Source organism: Pristiophorus japonicus, chromosome 1 (genome assembly GCF_044704955.1).
Source record: "Pristiophorus japonicus isolate sPriJap1 chromosome 1, sPriJap1.hap1, whole genome shotgun sequence".
NCBI classification, from domain to species: domain Eukaryota; kingdom Metazoa; phylum Chordata; class Chondrichthyes; family Pristiophoridae; genus Pristiophorus; species Pristiophorus japonicus.
Window position 1 is genome coordinate 152,600,133 of NC_091977.1, and position 23,497 is coordinate 152,623,629.

The 23,497-nt window shown below is 45.8% G+C and overlaps 1 protein-coding gene across 4 annotated transcripts in view; it reads left to right on the forward strand.

The window, feature by feature from the left end:
* The window catches only part of tmem232 (transmembrane protein 232), a 243,252-nt gene that overhangs the window by 64,462 nt on the left and 155,293 nt on the right, over positions 1 to 23,497 (forward strand). For all 4 annotated transcript variants that reach the window (XM_070865244.1, XM_070865252.1, XM_070865259.1 and 1 more), the window contains 2 exons: positions 5,165 to 5,334; positions 11,311 to 11,489. In XM_070865244.1, coding sequence (XP_070721345.1) covers positions 5,165 to 5,334; positions 11,311 to 11,489 — 349 coding nt within the window. The remainder of the gene's footprint in view (positions 1 to 5,164; positions 5,335 to 11,310; positions 11,490 to 23,497) is intronic.

Genomic DNA, 23,497 nt, shown 5'->3' on the forward strand with positions numbered 1-23,497 from the left:
CTTTCATGGGGAAAATGTTTTTGGTTGTAGTAGATGCCTACTCCAAATGGATCGAGTGTGATATTTTAAATTCAAGCACGTCCGCTGCCACGGTAGAAAGTCTACAGGTAATGTTCGCCACCCATGGTCTACCGGACAGCTTGGTCAGCGACAATGGCCCGTGCTTCACAAGCACTGAATTCCAGGACTTGATGGCAGGCAATGGAATTAACCATGTTAGAACGGCACCGTTCAAGCCGGCCTCAAACGGCCAGGCAGAACGAGCAGTGCAGATAATCAAACAGGGGATGCTCAGATTCCAAGGGGGTTCCCTATAAACCCGCTTATCACGCCTCCTGTTGGCCTATAGATCCCGACCACACTCGCTCACAGGGGTTCCACCCGCAGAGCTACTAATGAAAAGGACGCTCAAAACCCGATTATCCCTTATACACCCCACCATGAAAGAAATTGTCGAGAGCAGGCGCCAGTCACAATATCACTATCATGACAGGAATGCGAGGGCGCGATGTATTGATGTAAATGATCCTGTTTTTGTCCTCAACTACGCTGCAGGGCCCAAATGGCTCGCAGGCACTGTGGTTGCCAAAGAGGGAAATAGGATTCTGGTCGTTAAACTTACCAATGGACAAATCTGCCGCAAACATGTGGATCAAACAAAAAGGAGGTTCAGCAACCCCATAGAAGAAGCAGAGGAAGAACACGATATAGAGTTCACTCCACCACAGGTGACCGAACACCGGAACCAAAGGGAAGAGAGCCCAGTCACTGTGGGCAGTCCGGACAGGCCTGAGGCACTGCAAACAGCAGACACTCAGGCCAGCACCCAACAACCGGAGCCCCAACTCAGGCGCTCTACAAGGGAGCGTAAACCACCAGAGAGACTTAACCTGTGATCCCAATAAGACTTTGTGGGGGGAGGTGATGCCATGTAGTCAACCAGCATTGTAACCCATGTATAAACTGACCTAAGTTGTACACCGTGAGAACACTGACCACTAGGTGGGAGACACTCCTAACCTGGACCTTCAGGTATAAAAGGAGAAGCTCCACCCACCTTCATCACTTGAGTGCTAAGGAATAAAGGACAGGTCACAGACTGACCTTCTCTCAAGCATGGGCCTCATGTGCATTTTTACTGTGTAGTAAGGACGTATCAATATCTAACTCCCTCTTGAATATATCCAATGAACTGGCATCAACAACTCTCTACAGCAGGGAATTCCACAGGTTAACAACTCTCTGAGTGAAGAAGTTTCTCCTCATCCCAGTTCTAAATGGCTTACCCCTTATCCTAAGACTGTGTCCCCTAGTTCTGGACTTCCCCAACATCGGGAACATTCTTCCCACATCTAACCTGTCCCGTCCCGTCAGAATCTTATATGTTTCCATGAGATCCCCTCTCATCCTTCTAAACTCCAATGTATAAAGGCCCAGTTGATCCAGTCTCTCCTCATATGTCAGTCCTGCCATCAAGGGAATAAGTCTGGTGAACCTTCCCTGCACTCCCTCAATAGCAAGAATGTCCTTCCTCAGATTAGGAGACCAAAACTGAACACAATATTCCAGGTGAGGCCTCACCAAGGCCCTGTACAACTGCAGTAAGACATCCCTGCTCCTATACTCAAATCCCCTCGCTATGAAGGCCAACATACCATTTGCCTTCTTCACCGCCTGCTGTACCTGTATGCCAACTTTCAATGACTGATGAACCATGAGACCCAGGTCTCGTTGCACCTCCTTTTCCTAATCTGCCGCCATTCAGATAATATTCTGTCTTTGTGTTTTTGCCCCAAAGTGGATAACCTCACATTTATCCACATTATACTACATCTGCCATGCATTTTCCCACTCACCTAACCTGTCCAAGTCACCCTGCAGCCTCTTAGCGTCCCCCTCACAGCTCACACCGCCACCCAGTTTAGTGTCATTTGCAAACTTGGAGATTTAACACTCAATTCCTTCATCCAAATCATTGATGTATATTGTAAGAGCTGGGGTCCCAGCACTGAACCCTGCGGCACTTCACTAGTCACTGCCTGCCATTCTGAAAAGGACCCGTTTATCCCGACTCTCTGCTTCCTGTCTGCCAAACAGTTCTCTATCCACGTCAGTATATTACCCCCAATACCATGTGCTTTGATTTTGCACACCAATCACTTGTGTGGGACCTTTTCAAAAGCCTTTTGAAAGTCCAAATACACCACATCCACTGGTTCTCCCTTGTCCACTCTACTAGTTACACCCTCAAAAAATTCCAGAAGATTTGTCAAGCATGATTTCCCCTTCATAAATCCATGCTGACTTGGACCGATCCTATCACTGCTTTCCAAATGCGCTGCTATTTCATCCTTAATAATTGATTCCAACATTTTCCCCAACATGTCAGGCTAACCGGTCTGTAATTACCCACTTTCTCTCTCGCTCCCTTTTTAAAAAGTGGTGTTACATTAGCTACCCTCCAGTCCATAGGAACTGATCCAGAGTCGATAGACTGTTGGAAAATGATCACTAATGCATCCACTATTTCGAGGGCCACTTCCTTAAGTACTCTGGGATGCAGACTATCAGGCCCCGGGGATTTATCAGCCTTCAATCCCATCAATTTCCCTAACATAATTTCCCGCCTAATAAGGATATCCTTCAGTTCCTCCTTCTCACTAGACCCTCGGTCCCCTCGTACTTCCGGAAGGTTATTTGTGTCTTCCTTCGTGAAGACAGAACGAAAGTATTTGTTCAATTGGTCTGCCATTTCTTTCTTCTCCTTTATAAATTCACCTGAATCCGAGAGCAAGGGACCTACGTTTGTCTTCACTAATCTTTTTCTCTTCACATATCTATAGAAGCTTTTGCAGTCAGTTTTTATGTTCCCGGCAAGCTTCTTCTCGTACTCTATTTTCCCCCTCTTAATTAATTAAACCCTTTGTCCTCCTCTGCTGAATTCTAAATTTATCCCAGTCCTCAGGTTTGTTGCTTTTCCTTCCTGTCTGTCCTTCCTGAACATTGACTACCCATGGATGTTGAGTTCCATGCCTCCGTTACCTTGGAGCCATGTCTCCGTAATCCCAATTACATCCTATCCGTTAACACCTATCTGCGCAGTCAATTCATCCACCTTATTACGAATGCTCCTTGCATTGAGACTCAGAGCCTTTAGGCTTGTTTTTTTCACACTCTTTGTCCTTTTGGAATTATGTTGTAATGTGGCCCTTTTTGATTTTTGCCCTTGATTTCTCTGCCCTCCACTCTTGCTTTTCTCCTTCCTATCTTTTGCTTCTGCCCCCTTTTTACCTCCCTCTGCCTCCCTGCATAGATTCCCAAGGAATGAACACAGCTCCGTCACATTCTGAGGCCCAGGTGCATTTTTGATGGCCTTGGTTTTCGAATCAGTAGGCCTGATGCCATCAACAGCAATCTTCCTCCCCAGGAATTCAACTTCAGGTGCCATGAAGACACATTTCGAATGTTTCAGCCTGAGTCCCACTTTGTCCAGACGATGTAGGACTTCTTCAAGATTGTTAAGATGTTCAGTAGTGTCACAACCTGTGACCAGAATGTCATCTTGAAACATGACAGTTCTTGGAACAGACTTCAGCAGACTCTCCATATTCCTCTGAAATATGGCTGTAGCCAAACGAATTCCAAAAGGACACCTGTTGTAGACAAACAGTCCTTTATGGGTGTTGATGCAGGTGAGTTTCTTTGAAGTGTCGACACTTCCTGTGTCATATAGACCGATGTCAGATCCAGTTTAGTGAACGACTTTCCACCAGCTAGCATCAGGTCATCAGTCTTCGGTAACGGGTACTGATCCTGTTTTGAAAATTGGTTAATCGTAACCTTGTAGTCTCCACAAATCCTGACAGTGCCATCACCCTTCAACACAGGAACAATAGGACTGGCCCACTCGTTAAACTCGACCGGTGATATGACCCCTTCACGTTGGAGTCTGTTGAGCTCAATTTCAACTTTCTCTCTCATCATGTAGGGAACAGACCAAGCCTTATGATAAACAGGTCTTGCATCAGAACCCAGGTGAATCTGCACCTTGGCTCCAGTAAAATTACCAATGCCCGGTTCAAACAAAGAATGAAACTTCTTCAACACTTGAGCATGCGAAGTGTCATCCACTGATGACAACGCTGTGATATCATTCCAATTCCACTTGATTTTCCCGAGCCAATTCCTGCCGAACAGCGTTGGACCATTACCTGGGATGATCCATAATGGTAGATCATGAACCACACCATCAGATGACACCTTGACTACTGCACTGTCAATCACTGGTATGAGTTCCTTAGTGTAAGTACGCAACTTGGCATTGACTGGACTCAGCTTACGCTTCACAGCCTCAGTATCCCACAGCTTGTCCTTTGGCTCATTATCGACTGACTCACACCCGTGTCCAGCTCCATTGATACAGGCACGCCATCCAGCTCCACATTAACGATTATCGGCGGCTCCTTCCCAAGAACGAATACAGACCATACACTTCCTCCTTCGATTGTGTATCCGGGCCAGCACTGGACTAGTCATCATCAGCAATGTGATGAGCGGCAGCATGCTTGCTCAGTTGTGGGCACATTCTCTGAAGATGCCCCACTTTCGAACAGCCATTATAGGAGTACTGTTTAAACCGACACTGATGAGGCCAATGATTGCCCCCACAACTCGTCGCCAAATGTAATGACTCAAAAGCCTTGTTACTGTAAACTGTCTCAGGTGTAACCCGCGTGACATGATACCCGTGCTTATATACCAGTGACCGCGCACGCGCGTGTACAGCCCGATGACCTCCGACAGCGGCGTCCCCTGGTGTCTGGTGACCCCAAGCATAAATACATAACACACGCACCCCAGTCTTCCCTCTGCCCTACCATGTTTCTCTCTAGTTTCTCTCCTATTAATCCATGTCCTGTTTGAGCTAATTGTGTCCTTGAGATCCAACACTTATGTCCTTGATCCCATTTTCACTAAACTGCTGACCACCAGTTCCCCTTCTTGACCCCATGTGAGCTGACATTGTAACTGGTTCTCCTCAGATACTGTCCCTCTCCCTTTCAATAATCACCATCATCAACCCCTCCTCAAAAAGTCCCACCCATAATTCCTTCATGCTTAATAATGAAATGCCTGATTCCTATTATGATTTTTATATTCATAGACTTTCCAGATTGTGAAGCCTGTTATCGATCCTATCCAAATGTTTTGCTGGATGTTCGTTTCATCATTAGAGCAGGGGAAATAATCTGTGGCTCTCTGATATCAACTGAAGCATATTCTCATGGGAGTAATGTTTTGGATGAAGAACTGAACAAAAATTACTGTAGCAAGGTGAGGAATATTGAATGTTAATACTTTGGTTACAATTCAAACTGTGTAGTTCTCTAACGCATAAAATACTAAAATAAAAGTGACTTTTGAAAAAAAGTAACAACTGTAACAATTCTCAGAAACTTACAAAACTAATTTTGTATTAGTAATCACTTTATAAATAATATTTAATGGGCCCACTGTATGCTTTTTTAATTATTTTAGTGTCTTTTGAAGCTGAAAGTAAAGATTGGAAACTGACAGCACATTACTGTACTGTGGATGGACAGGGCCTGCTTTATAAAAATATATTTGTTAGTTATAATGTTACTCTTGCGTTAAAATATAATTTTTTCTTCTGCGCAAGATATCAGTGGAAAAATGAAGCTAATAATTTCAATACTTGTCCACAAGGGAAAACAGAAAAAAAAACGTTTGTGTTCAAAATTTTAACCGACTAACCTCTGTGCGGATAAATTTCTGTGGAGGATCTCCCTCCTCCACGGTAACCTGGGCGAAAGAGCTGCAGAAAGCCCATCATGAAAACAGGTTGTGGAAGGCGCTATATAAATGCACATTCTTTCTTTCTTGTCTTTCTATTGTGCCTGTGCCAGTTCACTGAAAGAGCTATTCACTTAGTCCTAACCCTCATATCCTTTAAATTGTTTCTATTTCAATAAAATCAAGAAGATACAGAAAACAGTCCTGGAAACATTGTGGAAATCTCTCCCCTTCTTGCCATTTTCATCACTCTTACCACAATTTATTTTTGGATGATTAAAGTCACCATTTATTATGGCCTTGTTGTTCAGATATTTTTCTCTTGTATGTCTGCATATCTGTTCCTATATTTCTTTTCCACTGGTCTATAATGTAAGTAACAGTTCTCTTCCTATTCCTTAACTTTAACCAAATAGATTCAACTTTTTATATTTTTACAAATATATAAAAAAGACTCCCTTCATCCCTACTATATGTACACTGTGTAGAAGTTCAATTTCTCTGTACTCATCAGCAACCCTCTTACCTCCTGTGGCCATTCCACGGTGGTATTATTAGTGAAAGCAAAAGCTCACTGGATCCAAAATGCATGTTCTTAATTTTCTTGACATTCCATTTAGTATTCCATTTAAAACAGACATCTTGAATGGAGGGGAAGAGAGAGTAACAGTAAATGACAATAATGGGGGGGAAATTGCGGATGGAGGCTTCCTGCGGGCGAACGCTTCCGACCGAAATTTTTTTAATGAAGATACCTGGTGGTCCCGGAGGAACGTAGGATTGCGCTCCGAAGCCTAGTTTTGCAGTCCAGCGTATGGGAACATGTCTTCCAGGATTGTGTGCATATCCTGGTATTACGTGAGCCTGGACCACCAATCACAATGTAGCATTCTCATTCATTCACCAATCACAATGTAGTATTCTCCTGCTTTTGCCAGGCGTAAGAGTTTGAAGGACATTCACTGGGCATGACAGTAACAGTGCAGACAGAGAGAGATCTTATCCTAGATCAGGTGCAAATAGCCCAAATCTCCGCCTGCGATTGTCCTTTTCCCGGTTCTCGCTGGTTCTAGGTGCATACACATTGCGCGCCGAGGACCAGCATTTGCGAGGCCTCTTCAGGTGCGTGCGCACATCGTACGCACATGGAGAGGCCACAATTTTCAGGCCAATATCTCACTGACTATGAAATTGCTGTTGAACACAGTAAAGGATTGGTTTCCACCTGATCTAGGATAAGATCTCTCTCTGTCTGCACTGTTACTGTCATGTGATACCCAGTGGCATTTGTTTTAGTTAAGGTTTTAGGTAAGAATGCTATTGGTGGCAAGCATCCTGCTGGTTTATCATCACATAGTGCCAATCCCTCCAACCTGTTGTTGCTTCCTGAGGCTTGACACAACAATACCACCTTGTGATAGCTTGAACTCCCATTGGTGTTGATACGTGTGCTCCTCAGACATTAAGCGGCGAACCTCTATTTGCCATGCCTACTGATGGCTACTATTGATACTTCCCTACTATAACATGACTGAGAGTAGAAACAAAATGTATGAGATATTGGTCACTTTCTCCAGAAGCACTTGGTGTACCAGGCATGACAGAGGTGTCTAAAAGCCAGCAGTACCAGTCAGCCATGAGAGTCCTGGACATTGCTGACTCAAATGCAGGACTCTCAGTGTATAGCACAAGGAGGTTAAAGATCAATAGTATCCCAGCAGGATGACAATGAAACCCTGCAGCCAGGCAGCACCCTTATTTAATCTAGAAGTGAATCTTTTACACACATAGGAAAGAAAGTACAGAAAACATAAGGCTGAACTTTCAACATTCACATACAATGTTCACATGCCTGAGGTGAGAGGGTTGTCCTATGAGGAGAGAAGCAGCAGATTGGGCCCAAACTTGCTGGAGATTGAGAGGTGAACTCATTGAAACATTTAAGATACTGAAGGGGATTGAGTAGATTCTGAGAGGGTGATTCCCTTGGATGGACAGTCTAGAACTAGGGGCATAGTCTCAGGATAACCAGTTGGCCATTTAAGAATGAGATGAGGAGGAATTTCTTCACAGTGGGTTGTGAATCTTTGGAATTCTCTACCCCAAAGGGCTGAATTGTTGAGTATATTCAAGGCTGAGATAGATAGATTTTTGGGACTCTAGGAGAATGAAGGGATATGTGGATCAGGCGGGACATAAGAACATAAGAATTAGGAGCAGGAGTAGGCCATTCAGCCCCTTGAGCCTGCTCCGCCATTCAATGAGATCATGGCTAATCTTCTACCTCAACTCTACTTTCCTGCACTATCCCCATATCCGTTGATTCTCTTAATACCCAAAAATCTATTGATCTCTGTCTTGACTATACTCAAAGACTGAGGGCTGGATTTTCGGGTTTTCTCCTCTGTTTTTCCCACCGGAGTGGTGGCAAAGGCGGCGGTGAGGTGTTTTGGCTGGGCGGTCAGCCTCCAACGCCCCGCAGCGATCCTCAGGTCTGGTTTAGTGGCAGCACTGAGTAGCACCACCCGGAGGAGCTGCACCCAGTGTGCCACGCCCCTGGTTGCAACTACGGTGCGAGTTTTGATTCTTACCCGACCCGTACACCGCAAAGCACGCCTTGCACTGACCACCTGGGAAATCAGGCGGTCCAATAATCCTGACAGTGAAGAGATAAGTAATGGACTCCTAAGGTAAGTGCGATTGTTTTTCCTTTAAAATGTTTTTGTGATTTGTGTTGTGGCGTGGGCAATGTTTTGGGAATGTTTGTGTGGGGTTTTTTAAGGGGGGGGCGGTTTGCCTCCAGGCATCTCTCAGAGCGCTCCCGGCCTGGCTCTTTAGCTTGGGGTTTCCCATCGTAACGCCCTAATAAAGGTGTACACACCTCCCTTAGCGCTGTGCTCCCTGACTCAGGGCCCAGCTGCCCAAATTTACCTACTGAGGCGTAAACTATTCCCGGGCTCTAATTTTCCAAACCCGCTACCATTATTGCCCCAAAAACATCAAAGCTGAAAATCCAGCCCTGAGCCTCCACAGCCCGCTGGGGTAGAGAATTCCATAGATTCTACACCCTCTGAGTGAAGAAGTTTCTCTTCATCTCAGTCCCAAATGGCTGACCCCTTATTCTGAATCTGTGACCCTGGTTCTAGACTTCTCAGCCAGAGGAAACATCTTCCCTGCATCTACCCTGTAAGATGTCGAGCCCTGTAAGAATTTTGTATGTTTCAATGAGATCACCTAAACTCTAGAGAATATAGGCCTAGTCTATACAATCTCTCCTCATAGGACAATCTTCCCATCGCAAGAACCAGTCTGGTAAACCTTCGTTGCACTCCCTCAATGGCAAGTATATCCTTCCTTAGGTAAGGAGACCAAATCTGTACACAATACTCCAAGTGCGGTCCTATATAATTGCAGTAAGACATCTTTACTCTTATACTCAAAACCTCTTGTCATAAAGGCCAACAATTCATTTGCTTTCTTAATTGATTGCTGTACCTGCATGTTAACTTTCAGTGATTCATGTACAAGGACACCCAGGTCCCTCTGAACACCAACATTTCCCAATCTCTCATCATTTAAAAATACTCTGCTTTTTTATTTTTCCCACCAAGGTGGATAACTTCACATTTCTCCACATTATATTCCATTTGCTACTCACTTAGCCTGTCGATATCCCCTTAAAGCCTCTTTGCATCCTCCTCACAACTTACATTTCCATCTAGCTTTGTATCATCAGCAAACTTGGATATATTACATTTGGCCCCTCATCTAAATCATTGATTTGGATTGTGAATAGCTGGGACCCAAGCACTGATCCTTGTGGCACCGCACTAGTTACAGCCTGCCAACCCCAAAATGACCTGTTTATTCCTACTCTCTGTTTTCTGTCTGTTAACCAATCCTCAATCCATGCTCGTATATTACCCCAATCCCATGAGCCCTAATTTTATTCAATACCCTCTTGTGTGGCACCTTATCGAATGCCTTCTCAAAATCCAAATACACCACATCCACTGGCCCCCCCCTTATCTAATCTGCTCGTTACAACCTCAAAAAATTCTAACAGATTTGTCAAACATGATTTCCCTTTCATAAATCCGTGTTTACTCTGTCAAATCCTATTATTATTTTCTAAGTGCCCTGTCACCACGCCCTTAATAATAGATTCTAGCATTTTCCCTACTATTGATGTCAGGCTAACTGGTCTGTAGTTACCTATTTTCTCTCTCTCTCCTTTCTTAAATATTGGGGTTACATTTGCTACCTTCCTATCTGTGGGAACTGTCCTAGAATCTATGGAATTTTGGAAGATGACAACCAATGCATCCACTATCTCTATAGCCACCTCTTTCAAATCCCTAGGATATAGGCCATTATGTCCAGGGGATTTATCATCTTTCAGTCCCATTAATTTCTCCACTACTATTTTTTTACGAATACAATTTCTTTCAGTTCCTCATTCTCACTAGACCCTTGGTACTCCACTATTTCCGGAAGGTTTTTCATGTCTTCTTCCATTTTACTTTTCATTTTTACATACCTATAGAAGCTTTTACAGTCTGTTTTTATGTCTCTTGCTAGTTTATTCTCATATTCTATTTTCCCTTTCTTTATCAATTTCTTGGTCCTTCTTGGGAAAATGGAGTTGAGGTTGAAGATCGGCCATGATCTTATTGAGTGGCGGAGCAGGCTCGAGCAGCCGTATGGCCTGCTTCTGCTCCCAATTCTTATGTTCTTATGTTCTTATTACCACACAACAGAGAAAATAAATGTACTACACTAGATGTCATTGTGCTGAGTATTCTTTGTTGTTGTTACAATGTAGCAGGAACCTAGCATAAGATAGCAATAAATGATTTTTGAAAAACAGGTTTTACAAAAAAAGTTTGCAGATAATTTCTGGGATAAGTGATCACCCAGGGTATAGGCATTTTTCTTTTTTAAAATAAAACTGTCAAGTACATCAATAAGTCACATTACCTCCAAGAAGGAATCAATGACACTGCCTTAATTGCATTACCATGCTACCAAGCTCTAACAGCATGAAGCACTTAGGGATTGTTCTGATAGCTACTTTGATGGCATTGCTCAATAGTGTGACTATTTGTCAGAGGAGCTCTGTATGTAGATTGTTTTCTGTTTGGCTTATATACAAAAATGGCACTCTGCAGTTTTGAAAGTTGAGTTTCTGTGAACCATGGAATAGTGTGAGGAGGGTGGCAAACTATCGTGTTAGTGTGTAATCAACATTTTAAAAAAGAATGAATCTGGAAATTGCTGTGCACGGTGTTAGTATATGAATAGTTGATGTGTAAGCATCAAATTCCTCTCGCCACTATTTTAATCTAGTTATTCCATTTGTACAATAACATTGCTCATAGTAACTTCCAGGTTATCATGTTCAGTTTTATCTTAGGGAGGTTATGTGCAAGTATATAAAGTAAAACAACACTGGAATTTTAATTACTGTTACAAAATGCCCTTTTTAATCTTTAGTTAAGAACAGGTTGTCAATGTCCTCGGCAAGTGGATGATCCTCAACAGATAAAATGCAGCATCAGTCCAGTGCTAAGGGAATGTCTTCTGGTTTGGATTTATGCGAAACATAAGATTCAACTCTTGGATGATGTTCTGAAACATCTTCTCCTGAGGGAGCAACTGTGCAAAACAAATTGGTAGGTTTCATCATTTTCAAAGCATTGTATTTGCTTCCAAGTTTCATAAATAGGCGATAAATGATGATACAGTTCTGAAAATAATAATTGCTGACAGAAGTTGTATTCATTCAGTATGTTGCATCCTCTTATTTGGTCGAACAAGGAACAACATTTCATGACTGCACACGTTTAATGCGAGGCAAATATTTTTAAACTGTTGTGACCACCCCCTTCATTTGCTGAGGTACCTTTCATTTATAGTGTGCTGCAGAAGAATTTTATTAATACAGTTATGCATTATGTTCTAATTTTTTGATCTTCCTGAAGAAATGGCTGCAGCGTCAGTGATGAACCATGGTTGGCCATTTCATTCCCAGTTTAAAAAGATTGCCTCACATTAAACGTGTGCAGCACAAAATGTGATGCAAATATATTTTTGCCTTTAGGCAAGTCATGAAATGTTGCCCCTTGTTCTACCAAATAAGTGGATGCAACATTCTGAATGAATACAACTTCTGCCAGTAATATTTTTTTCTGACATGCATCATCATTTATTGCCTATTCATTCCTATACCATGGCATGCTTACATATGTGTACGAAAAATCCACTATCTTAGATGTTCAATATTTGGCATTGAAAACAGTTCTGCAAGACTGAATGGAATTGATAAAACAGTATTTTAAGTACATGTGATTTAAGCTGGAAGATCAGAATTTGGCCTAAGAATGCATATTTAATTAGCGTACAAGTATTGAGAATAAGAATCAAGATTGCAGGATAAATCAGTAATCCTGTGCTCTCAGCAAGAAACCGCACTTGTACAGGAGCACAGGTCAGACATGGGCTACAACATTGCAGCACCGATTCACGACCCACGCTCCTTTTAAGTGTGGCTTCCCACTGCAAGGCTGGATTCTTACCAGCCCTGCGAATGTGGGTTTGGAGATGGGCCCGCTGTCAAAATGGCTGTGATTGACAGCAGGGCAGGATCCTTGTCAGTTTCCAAAGTGGCTGTGGTTCACAGACTCGACATCAAGCGGCGGGCCAGCCAATTAACATCATTACGAAGTAGTTGAAAGGTATTTCAAAATAATTTTACCAGATACTTACCATTTCATAAGATTCAACTCTTGGATGATGTTCTGAAACATCTTTTCCTGAGGAAGCAACTGTGCAAAACAAATTGGTAGGTTTCATCATTTTCAAAGCATTGTATTTGCTTCCAAGTTTCATAAATAGGTGATAAATTATGATACAGTTCTGAAAATAATGATTGCTGGCAGAAGTTGTATTCATTCAGTATGTTGCATCCTCTTATTTGGTCGAACAAGGAACAACATTTCATGACTGCACACGTTTAATGCGAGGCAAATATTTTTAAACTGTTGTGACCACCCCCTTCATTTGCTGAGGTACCTTTCATTTATAGTGTGCTGCAGAAGAATTTTATTTATACAGTTATGCATTATGTTCTAATTTTTTGACCTTCCTGAAGAAATGGCTGCAGCGTCAGTGATGAACCATGGTTGGCCATTTCATTCCCAGTTTAAAAAGATTGCCTCACATTAAACGTGTGCAGCACAAAATGTGATGCAAATATATTTTTGCCTTTAGGCAAGTCATGAAATGTTGCCCCTTGTTCTACCAAATAAGTGGATGCAACATTCTGAATGAATACAACTTCTGCCAGTAATATTTTTTTCTGACATGCATCATCATTTATTGCCTATTCATTCCTATACCATGGCATGCTTACATATGTGTATGAAAAATCCACTACCTTAGATGTTCAATATTTATTTAGTGGCATTGAAAACAGTTCTGCAAGACTGAATGGAATTGATAAAACAGTATTTTAAGTACATGTGATTTAAGCTGGAAGATCAGAATTTGGCCTAAGAATGCATATTTAATTAGCGTACAAGTATTGAGAATAAGAATCAAGATTGCAGGATAAATCAGTAATCCTGTGCTCCCAGCAAGAAACCGCACTTGTACAGGAGCACAGGTCAGACATGGGCTACAACATTGCAGCACCGATTCAGGACCCACGCTCCTTTTAAATGTGGCTTCCCACTGCAAGGCTGGATTCTTACCAGCCCTGCGAATGTGGGTTTGGAGATGGGCCCGCTGTCAAAATGGCCGTGATTGACAGCAGGGCAGGATCCTTGTCAGTTTCCAAAGTGGCTGTGGTTCTCAGACTCGACACCAAGCGGCGGGCCAGCCAATTAACATCATTACGAAGTAGTTGAAAGGTATTTAAAAATAATTTTACCAGATACTTACCATTTCTCCAAGTTTTTCAACAACTTCCTGTCGCTCGAGCTTCACGTCAGGTAAGTGTGTCGAATACTCAATGACTCTCATTTGCTTTGACTAGTTGACAGCTGCAGAAGTGGTATACAAGCTACCATTTGACAGCTGTTCACTTTCCAATCTCAGAAGCCGAAGCCTTCAGGATTTGAAAGACACTTTTGAGCTGTATGCAGTTTGGAAGTGTCTGCAGTGAACTCTCTATCCACTGTTACCCACTTGGAGCAACCTCTCTCACCATTGACAGATCGCTTCTGTCATCTCAACTTCAGCTGCCCTCTCTTCCAGCAGCATTGGTGCCCTTGAGAAAATTTCACCTTGTTCTTCAGAATCATACAATGATCAGCCCCAACACCAACATCACTAAACACACCAGCATCAGCACCAGCAACACCAAACTTCTCCGTAATCACCTGATGCTGCACAGGACACAGGCCATCAGCACCCGACCAGATTGCTGCCCGGCATGTCAGGAGTGGCCTCACCATAGCCACATTTACTTCACTTGATGCTATACACATGATGTGCCAGGTTGGTACCATCCTACATCAGCACCATAAGCCAACCCTGCAATGTCCAAGCCATTCCTTTCACATTCATCACCATTGTGGGGGGTACCCTTATGTCTTACCATTCACTACCACTCACTAAGCCACTTCCAAAGGTTCACACAAATCTATCCAAGAACACAAAGTGTTCAAAATAACAATTTCAATATTTGACAACACATTAGCAGAAACTCTGCATGAACATTGGCGAAAAGATCCAAGTGCCTACCCTTGTGTGTTGTTAGTTGGTATGATTGGGCAAGGATGAGGGTGAGTGTGAGGTGTGGCTAGGAGATGGGGATGTGATAATGTAGATAGAGAGAGGGGGTTGGATGGGTGGAGGTGAAAGGTAAGTTGGTGTGAGTAAGAATGTTCAAAAGTAGGGTAGGGAAGGCAGAGTGATGGGGATGTGATAACTGGCACAGCAGGATGAGGTTGAGTGTAGCTTTGTAGTGTTTCATGATCTACTGAGATCATTGGAAGGTTTGTACCACTGCAGACAGGTCCTCCTGATGACATTCCTGCTTGTGCCCTCCTGTGCAATGTGCAACCAGGCTGTGTTGGTGTCCTGAGGAGGTCTCTTCTGCCCATTGGAAGGGAAGAGAACCTCCCTGCATGCTGTGACTCCCTCCATAAGCATCTGGAGGGAGTCATGGGAGAGCCTAGGTGCAGCCGTGCACCTTAGTGCAACGCTTGTCAGTGTTTGCAACACCTCAATGCTGCAGAACACTGACAGAAGAACTGTCAAAATCAACGTGGCCATGGTCCCTTTAAGGAAACTGGCTGATGACACGCCATCAAATGACATCATCCGACCGGCTTCCTTCAATTGGCCGGGAACCTCGCAGGGCGGGCTTAACAAGCCCAATGAACAGAAGATTCTTCATACAGTGCGGGCTGGAGCCAGGAGCAGCTTTGCCACCGGCCCCAGCTACCCCGGACTTGCCATGGTTGGCAAGATTGCGGCCTAAGTGTGGAATCACTGGATTTGCCATGTGTTGCTTTTCGTTCAGAATTAACAATAACAAGAGACTGTGGTATAATGGTCTAGCTCAGTGTGGCATCCAATCCCTGGCAAACTTTTGATTTTTACAAAGTGGCACAGCTGCTGTGACCATCATGCAAATACAGTAGTGAGCCAAGAAATTGGATATGGCCTGAAATAGGCAGTGTCATGGGCCAACGCTATTTGGCTGCACCCATTCAAAATGGTGCAGGCAGCATTCAAAATTCATGCTGCCTGCTCATTTACATGATTGAAGTGCTGATCTCAGCACTAAATATGCTGCTGATCGTCTTAGCGCTCAACGGGGGTTGCGGGGTGGGCAATATCGGGTGCAGTCTAATGGCAAGTAATGTTTGACCTAGTCTCTCCACTACTTAAAAGGGAGGTGCTTTGATGCAACAGCACCTCATTGTCATTGGAGTTTGAAGACATGGCTCAGCAGCAACACAGAGAAAAAGCCAGAAGGTTCTCGGATGTGGGTCTCGAGGCAATGGTCATGCAGTGGAGAGAAGGCAGGGTGTCCTGTTCCTGCAGGGTGGCAGGAAATCACCAAAGCCCACTTGCAGAAGGCCTAGTGCCTGTCGTTCATCTGCCATTCCTTACTCTAGCGCTCCTATGCAGTGCTCCCCCAGTTGCTCCAGCATGGCTGGTGGAACATAAGAACATAAGAAATAGGAGCAGGAGTAGGCCACCTGGCCCCTCGAGCCTACTCTGCCATTTAATAAGATCATGGCTGATCCGATCATGGACTCAGCTCCAATTTCCTGCCCGCTCCCCATAACCCTTTATTCACTTATTGCTCAAGGCTGCTGAGTTTCCATAGGGGAGACTACATATGGCCTTGCAGTACGACCGTGAACATTTCTGGACTTAGAAGACCCGGAAATCCTAGGTGCAATGGCAAACCTGCCAGAGGCCTCTTGTCAGTGTCAAGGAGCATGGAGGAGTATGGCTCCAATATTTGATGGGGCTTTGCACGGAGCTTGGAGCCCATGATTTCCAGCCTGGAAAGCATGGACAACTCCAGGAGAGACCTTGTGGACACAGCCATGATGCTGCATGTGATGGGCGATGTCGCGGCTTCCATTGTAGCACAGGCGAAAGCGACCCAACATCTCACTGCTGCAGTGGAAGCTCAGACTGCTGTCAGCATGGCTGGGTTTATGAGTCTCGAAAGGGTGTTGCAGGGTGTCGCAGCAGGCCAGCAATCTGTCTTCCAACAAATTGCTAGGAATGCTAAAGCGCCACCCTGGAGGAGTGGCAGTGGGTCTGTGGAGCAAGAACCTGCTGTCCTCTCTCAGGATGACAGCATTCCTACTCCCACCACTGACACTCCACCATTTCCCTTGCATTGCCGTTGTCTGTCAACCAGCCAACACAGACTGCTGCCGGCTATGCCGAGATGGTACAGTCGACAGCTGGGTCTTTTAGGTCCAGAGATAGTCAAGGTGGTACTGCAAGGCCATCTGTAGTCACTCCCACGGAAACTCAGCAGCCTTCCACCAGCCATGCTGGAGCCATTGGGGGAGCACTGCACAGGAGTACTCGAGCACAGGCACTAAAGCATTGCACAAGGGTGGTTGGTTCATATTGTAATATTCATTGAATACTTATAAATTTATTAATTTTGTTTGGAATGTTTGTTTTATGGTGGCTACTGTTGTGTATCTGTAAAGCATGTACTCCCATGTTCCACCATCAGGGAGCGCATCCCCTGAAGTCCCAAGGGATCCCAGCATCCCTTGGGAGCACTGTATATAAGCCGGCCCCTAAGGCCTGCTCCTCACTCTGGAGTATCAGAAGAAAGACTGAAGTCACTGTTACTCTAACCTCCCTGTGTGCAGTCTTATCTGTGTTCGGAACACAATAACTGGCGACGAGTATACGAATCCAACGCAAAGATGCAGCAAACTGTGGGCATCCTGGAGAAGTTCTCGGAGGGTGAGGACTGGGAAGCCTATGTTGAACGGCTAGACCAGTACTTTGTAGCCAACGAGCTGGACGGAGAAGGAAGCGCTGCAAAAAGGAGAGCGGTCCTCCTCACGGTCTGTGAGGCACCGATCTACAGCCTCATGAAGAATCTTCTGGCTCCGGTGAAACCCACAGATAAGTTGTATGAGGAGCTGTGTACACTGATTCGAGAGCATCTTAACCCGATGGAGAGCGTGCTGATGGCGAGGTATCGGTTCTACACGTGCCAGCGATCTGAAGGTCAGCAAGTGGCGAGATACGTCGCCGAACTAAGGCGACTTGCAGGACAATGTGAGTTTGATGGCTACCTGATGCTCGGAGACTTTTTTGTACTAGGCATTGGCCACGAGACCATCCTACGAAAACGTTAGACTGTAGAGACACCGACCCTCAGTTAGGCCATTGCGACAGCACAGGCGTTTATGTCCACCAGTGATAACACCAAACAAATCTCTCAGCACACAAGTGCAAGCAATGTTCATAAATTAACTGGAACTGCATTTGCGAGCAGAAATGTACAGGGCAGAAACCACGAGTCTGCAACTGCCAGCAGGCCTCAGGTGACCCAGATGACTCCGAGTCCACAACAAAGAATGAATGCAAGGCAATTCACACCTTGTTGGCGTTGTGGAGGCTTCTATTCAGCCTATTCATGCCGCTTCAAAGGATATGTTTGCAAGAGCTGTGGAACAATGGGGCACCTCCAACTAGCTTGCAGACGAGCTGCAAGCTCTGCAAAACCTGCTAACCACCATGTGGCAGAGGAAGATCGGTCCATGGTGGATCAAAGCAATTTCGAGCCTCAGAGAGAGGAGACAGATGCTGAAGTACACGGGATGTACACATTTTTGATGAAATGTCCACCTATAATGCTAAATGTAAAATTGAATGGCTTACCCGTAGCCATGGAACTGGACACTGGCGCTAGCCAATGCATCATGAGTAAAAAGATGTTTGAGAGACTGTGGTGCAACAAGGTACTGAGAGCAGCACTGAGCCCCATCCACACGAAACAGAACGTACACCAAAGAGCTCATCACTGTCCTGGGCAGCGCTACGAGGGCACGGTGCATGAACTGCCACTCTGGATTGTCCCGGGCGATGACCCCACACTGCTTGGAAGGAGCTGGCTGGGCAAAATCTGCTGGAACTGGGATGACATCCGAGCGCTATCACATGTCGATGAGGCCTCATGTACCCAGGTTCTGAACAAATTTCCTTCCCTTTTTGAGCCAGGCATTGGAAACTTTTCCAGGGCGAAGGTGCAGATCCACTTGGTCCCAGAGGCACGACCTATTCGCCACAAGGTGCGAGCGGTACCTCACATGATGAGGGAGAGAGTGGAAATCGAGCTGGACAGGCTGCAACGCAAGGGCATCATCTCCCCAGTGGAATTCAGCAAGTGGGCCAGCTCGATTGTTCCAGTACTCAAAAGTGATGGCACGGTCAGGATTTGCGGCGATTATAAAGTAACTATTAATCGTTTCTCGCTACAGGACCAATACCCGCTACCTAAGGCAGACGACCTATTTGCGACGCTGGCAGGAGGCAAGATGTTCACCAAGCTCGACCTGACTTCGGCCTAAATGACGCAGGAGCTGGAGGAGTCTTTGAAGGGCCTCACCAGCATCAACACGCACAAGGGACTGTTCATCTACAACAGATGCCCGTTTGGAATTCGGTCAGCTGCAGCGATCTTCCAGAGAAACATGGAGAGCCTACTCAAGTCGGTACCATGCACAATGGTTTTTCAGGACGACATATTGGTCACGGGTCGGGACACCATTGAGCACCAACAAAACCTGGAGGAGGTCCTCCAGCAACTGGATCGGGTAGGGTTGCGGCTGAAGAGGTCGAAATGCGTCTTCATGGCAACAGAAGTGGAGTTTTTGGGGAGAAAGATCGCGGCGGACGGCATTCGGCCCACAGACGCCAAGACAGAGGCTATCAGGAACGCGCCCAGGCCACAGAACGTCACGGAGTTGCGGTCGTTCCTGGGACTCCTCAACTATTTTGGTAACTTCCTACCTGGGTTAAGCACCCGCTTTGAGCCCCTACATGTGTTATTGTGTAATTGCTTTTGAGAAAGGCATAAATATTTTATGCTCCAACAAGCTGCTTCTATTGTATAACCCGTGTAAAAGACTTGTGCTAGCATGTGATGCGTCGTCGTACGGAGTTGGGTGTGTATTACAACAAGCTAACATTGCGGGGAAGTTGCAACCTGTCGCCTATGCCTCCAGGAGCTTGTCTAAGGCCGAGAGGGCCTACAGCATGATTGAGAAAGAGGCATTAGTGTGTGTGTTTGGGGTAAAGAAAATGCATCAGTACCTATTTGGCCTCAAATTTGAGCTGGAAACCAATCACAAGCCCCTCATATCCCTGTTCGCTGAAAACAAGGGGATAAATACTAATGCCTCAGCCCGCATACAAAGGTGGGCACTCGCGCTATCAGCGTATAACTATAACATCCGCCACATGCCAGGCACCGAGAACTGTGCAGATTCTCTCAGTCGGCTACCATTGCCCATCACGGGGGTGGAAATGGCGCAGCCTGCAAACTTGTTGACAGTGATGCAGCCTGCTGACTTGTTGATGGTCATGGAAACGTTTGAAAATGATAAATCACCTGTAATGACCCAGCCACGATCCCCTGCTGTCCCTAGTAAAAAACTGTTTACTGCATGGGAGCTGGGCCAGCATCTCCGTTGAAATGCAAGAGCTAATCAAGCCGTTCCAGCGGCGAAAGGACGAGCTGTTCATTCAGGCAGACTGCCTGTTGTGGGGTAACCGCATAGCGCTACCCAAAAAGGGCAGGGAGACGTTCATCTCGGATCTCCACAACACACACCCGGGTATAGTAATGATGAAAACGATAGCCAGATCCCATGTGTGGTGGCCCAGTATCGACTCTGACTTAGAGTCCTGTGTAAGGCAATGCAGCGTGTGTGCTCGATTGAGCAACGCGCCCAGAGAGGCACCACTAAGTTTGTGGTCCTGGCCCTCCAGACCATGGTCGAGGATCCATGTCGACTATGCGGGCCCGTTTCTCGGTAAAATGTTCCTGGTGGTGGTGGATGCTTTTTCAAAATGGATTGAATGTGAAATAATGTCGGGAAGCACCGCCACTGCCACCATTGAAAGCCTGAGGGCCATGTTTGTCACCCACGGCCTGCCTGACATACTGGTCAGTGACAACGGGCCATGTTTCACCAGTTTAAAGAATTCATGACCCGCAATGGGATCAAACATGTCACCTCTGCCCCGTTTAAACCAGCCTCCAATGGGCAGGCAGAATGGGCAGTACAAACAATCAAACAGAGCCTTTAACAAGTCACAGAAGGCTCACTCCAAACCCGCCTGTCCCGAGTACTGCTCAGCTACCGCACGAGACCCCACTCGCTCACAGGGGTGTCCCCGGCTGAGCTACTCATGAAAAGGACACTTAAAACCAAACTCTCGCTGGTCCACCCCAACCTGCATGATCAGGTAGAGAGCAGGCAGCAGCAACAAAATGTAAATGATGGTCGCGCCACTGTGTCACGGGAAATTGATCTGAATGACCCTGTGTATGTGCTAAACTATGGACATGGTCCCAAGTGGATCGCGGGCACGGTGATAGCTAAAGAAGGGAGTAAGTTGTTTGTAGTCAAACTAGACAATGGACAAATTTGCAGAAAGCACCTGGACCAAACGAGGCTGCGGTTCACAGACTGCCCTGAACAACTCACAATAGACACCACCTTTTTCGAGCCCACAACACACACCCAAAGGATCAACGACACCACTCCGGACCAGGAAATTGAACCCATCATGCCCAACAGCCTAGCAAGGCCAGGCTCACCCAGCAGCCCTGCAGGGCCAACAACATGCCAGCCCAGCGAGGGCCAAGCCAACACACCAGAACAGACATTTGTACCGAGGCGGTCCACCAGGGAAAGAAAGGCTCCCGACCGCCTCACCTTGTAAATAGTTTTCACTTTGACTTTGGGGGGGAGCGATGTTGTGTATCTGTAATGCATGCACTCCCATGTTCCGCCACCAGGGAGCGCATCCCCTGAAGTCCCAAGGGATCCCAGCATCCCTTGGGAGCACTGTATATAAGCCGGCCCCTAAGGCCTGCTCCTCACTCTGGAGTGTCTTAATAAAGACTGAGGTCACCGTTACTTTAACCTTCCTGTGTGCAATTTCATCTGTGTTCGGAACACAATAGCTATCATTTCAGCTTTGTGCCCAGGTGGACGCTGTGATGTTCCATGACAGAGGGATGGGGACGTAGTGAGCAACGAGGACCTGGGGTTTGACTCATTGGATTTGGAGTCTGCTGAGGCAATCATGGAGAGCACGTCTGGAAGGGGGATTTGCTGCCTGCTTCCTCCCTTCCTCCTCATCGGCCTGCTCTTCCTCTTGCTCCTCTTCCTCATCCTCTCCCTTGACCTCTTCCTGAGGTGATCCTGCAATCCCCGCTGGCACGGGCAGCACCCTCATAATGGCCAAGTTGTAAAGCATGCAGCAGACCACCTCAAAATGGGACACCCGCTCTGCAGAACTGAAGGGCTCCTCTCAAGCGGTCAAAGCAGTGGAACCGTTGCTTCAGTAGCTCGATGCCCTGCTCGATGATGTTCCTGGAGGCAGCATGGCTCTCATTATATGAGTGCTGGGCACAAGTATTGGGGTTGCGGAGGGGCATAGCCCTTCTCTCCTAGGAGCACCCTCGGGTTTGAAGTGGTGACTGGAAGATTGCTGGCACACCAGACTGACGCAGGATGAAGGCATCATGACTGTCGCCAGGATAGTGGGCATTGACCATCGATATGCGCTGGGCGTGGTCACACAACAACTGCACATTAAGTGAATGGTAGTCTTTGCAGTTACGGAAGATCTCAGCATTGTTATGTGGTGCCTGCAAAAGCCACGTGGGTGCAGTCAATGGCGCCCTGCACCATGGGGAATCCCTCTATCCTGGTAAAGTCCCATGCATGCTCCTGCTTTTCTCTGTTCAGAGAGAAGATAACATAGTCCCTTCGCCTGGTGTAGAGATCCTCTGTGACCTCACAGATGCAGCGATGGGCGGCGAACTGAGGGATGTCAGCTATGTTTCCTGCTGCAGACTGGAAGGATCCGCTGGCGAAGAAATTGAAAGCCATAGTGACCTTGAGGGCCACTAGGAGAGCCATGGTCGCCCTGCTCTCAAGCTGCAGATCTGGTTACAGGAGGTGGCAGAATTCTGTGACCACCTACTTGTTGAAACGGAGCCTTCTAATACACTGCTCCTTGCTTAAGTAGAGATAGGAGCAGTGCTTTCTGAAGACCCTAGGTAAGTAAGACATCCTGTTGAGAGCCCTCATAGCCCTCGTCCACCTCCCCCTGCGCTTCTCTTTGCTGCCTCCGCTCCCTCTCCCGAAGATACACAAGCGTGAGGGTGATTGCAAGAATAGCCCCCATGACTGTGAGCAAGTGGTGTGAGCAGGAGCCTTTAAATACTAATTAAGGCATTCTCCATTTGCAGCAACACTCCCTGTCACCTTAGGAACTTGAAACAAGTTTAGAAAGCTGCTGGAGGTACAAAATGTTACACAGAGCCAGTCAAACTGAAATAACATGTCGGCTGCATATTATTGCTGATGATCCCTCTAAATAGTGCTGCTGGAGGCTCCTTCCTGCTTGTGAACACTTGATCAGCTGGTTGTCATTAACACAGGCCGGTAAGTGGAGCGGCGAACTCAGAAATCGCAGATCGGGTGTCAGGTGATTGTTGCACATTCACTGATGTCACGATCTGCATAATTTACATAACTCCAGCGAGCACAGATATCGACAGTACTGCTTACTTGCCGAAAATGGTGGCCGCCGCGGGACCACCAGAAGTGAGCGGAAGTAAGGTGGCCGCTGTTTATTTTACCAAAACAGGCCTTAGCAGCCAGTGCTAACAACTCCAATTTCTAGACCTTAGTTCTCAACCACCCTGTGCATCTTTGAAAAAGTTCTTTACAATCATACCATGTATGTCTCTGACCCCAAAGGTTCATGTATACAAATATTTTTACTTTGGTTTTCAGTTTTATGTTCATTAATCTATTTTATTTCTTTTTAGTATTGGGTTGGAAAGGAAGTTGGCTCCTGCACAGAAATGTATCATTTCTTCCCCAAAGTCCATTTAGAATTTCAATACATAATTACAATCATA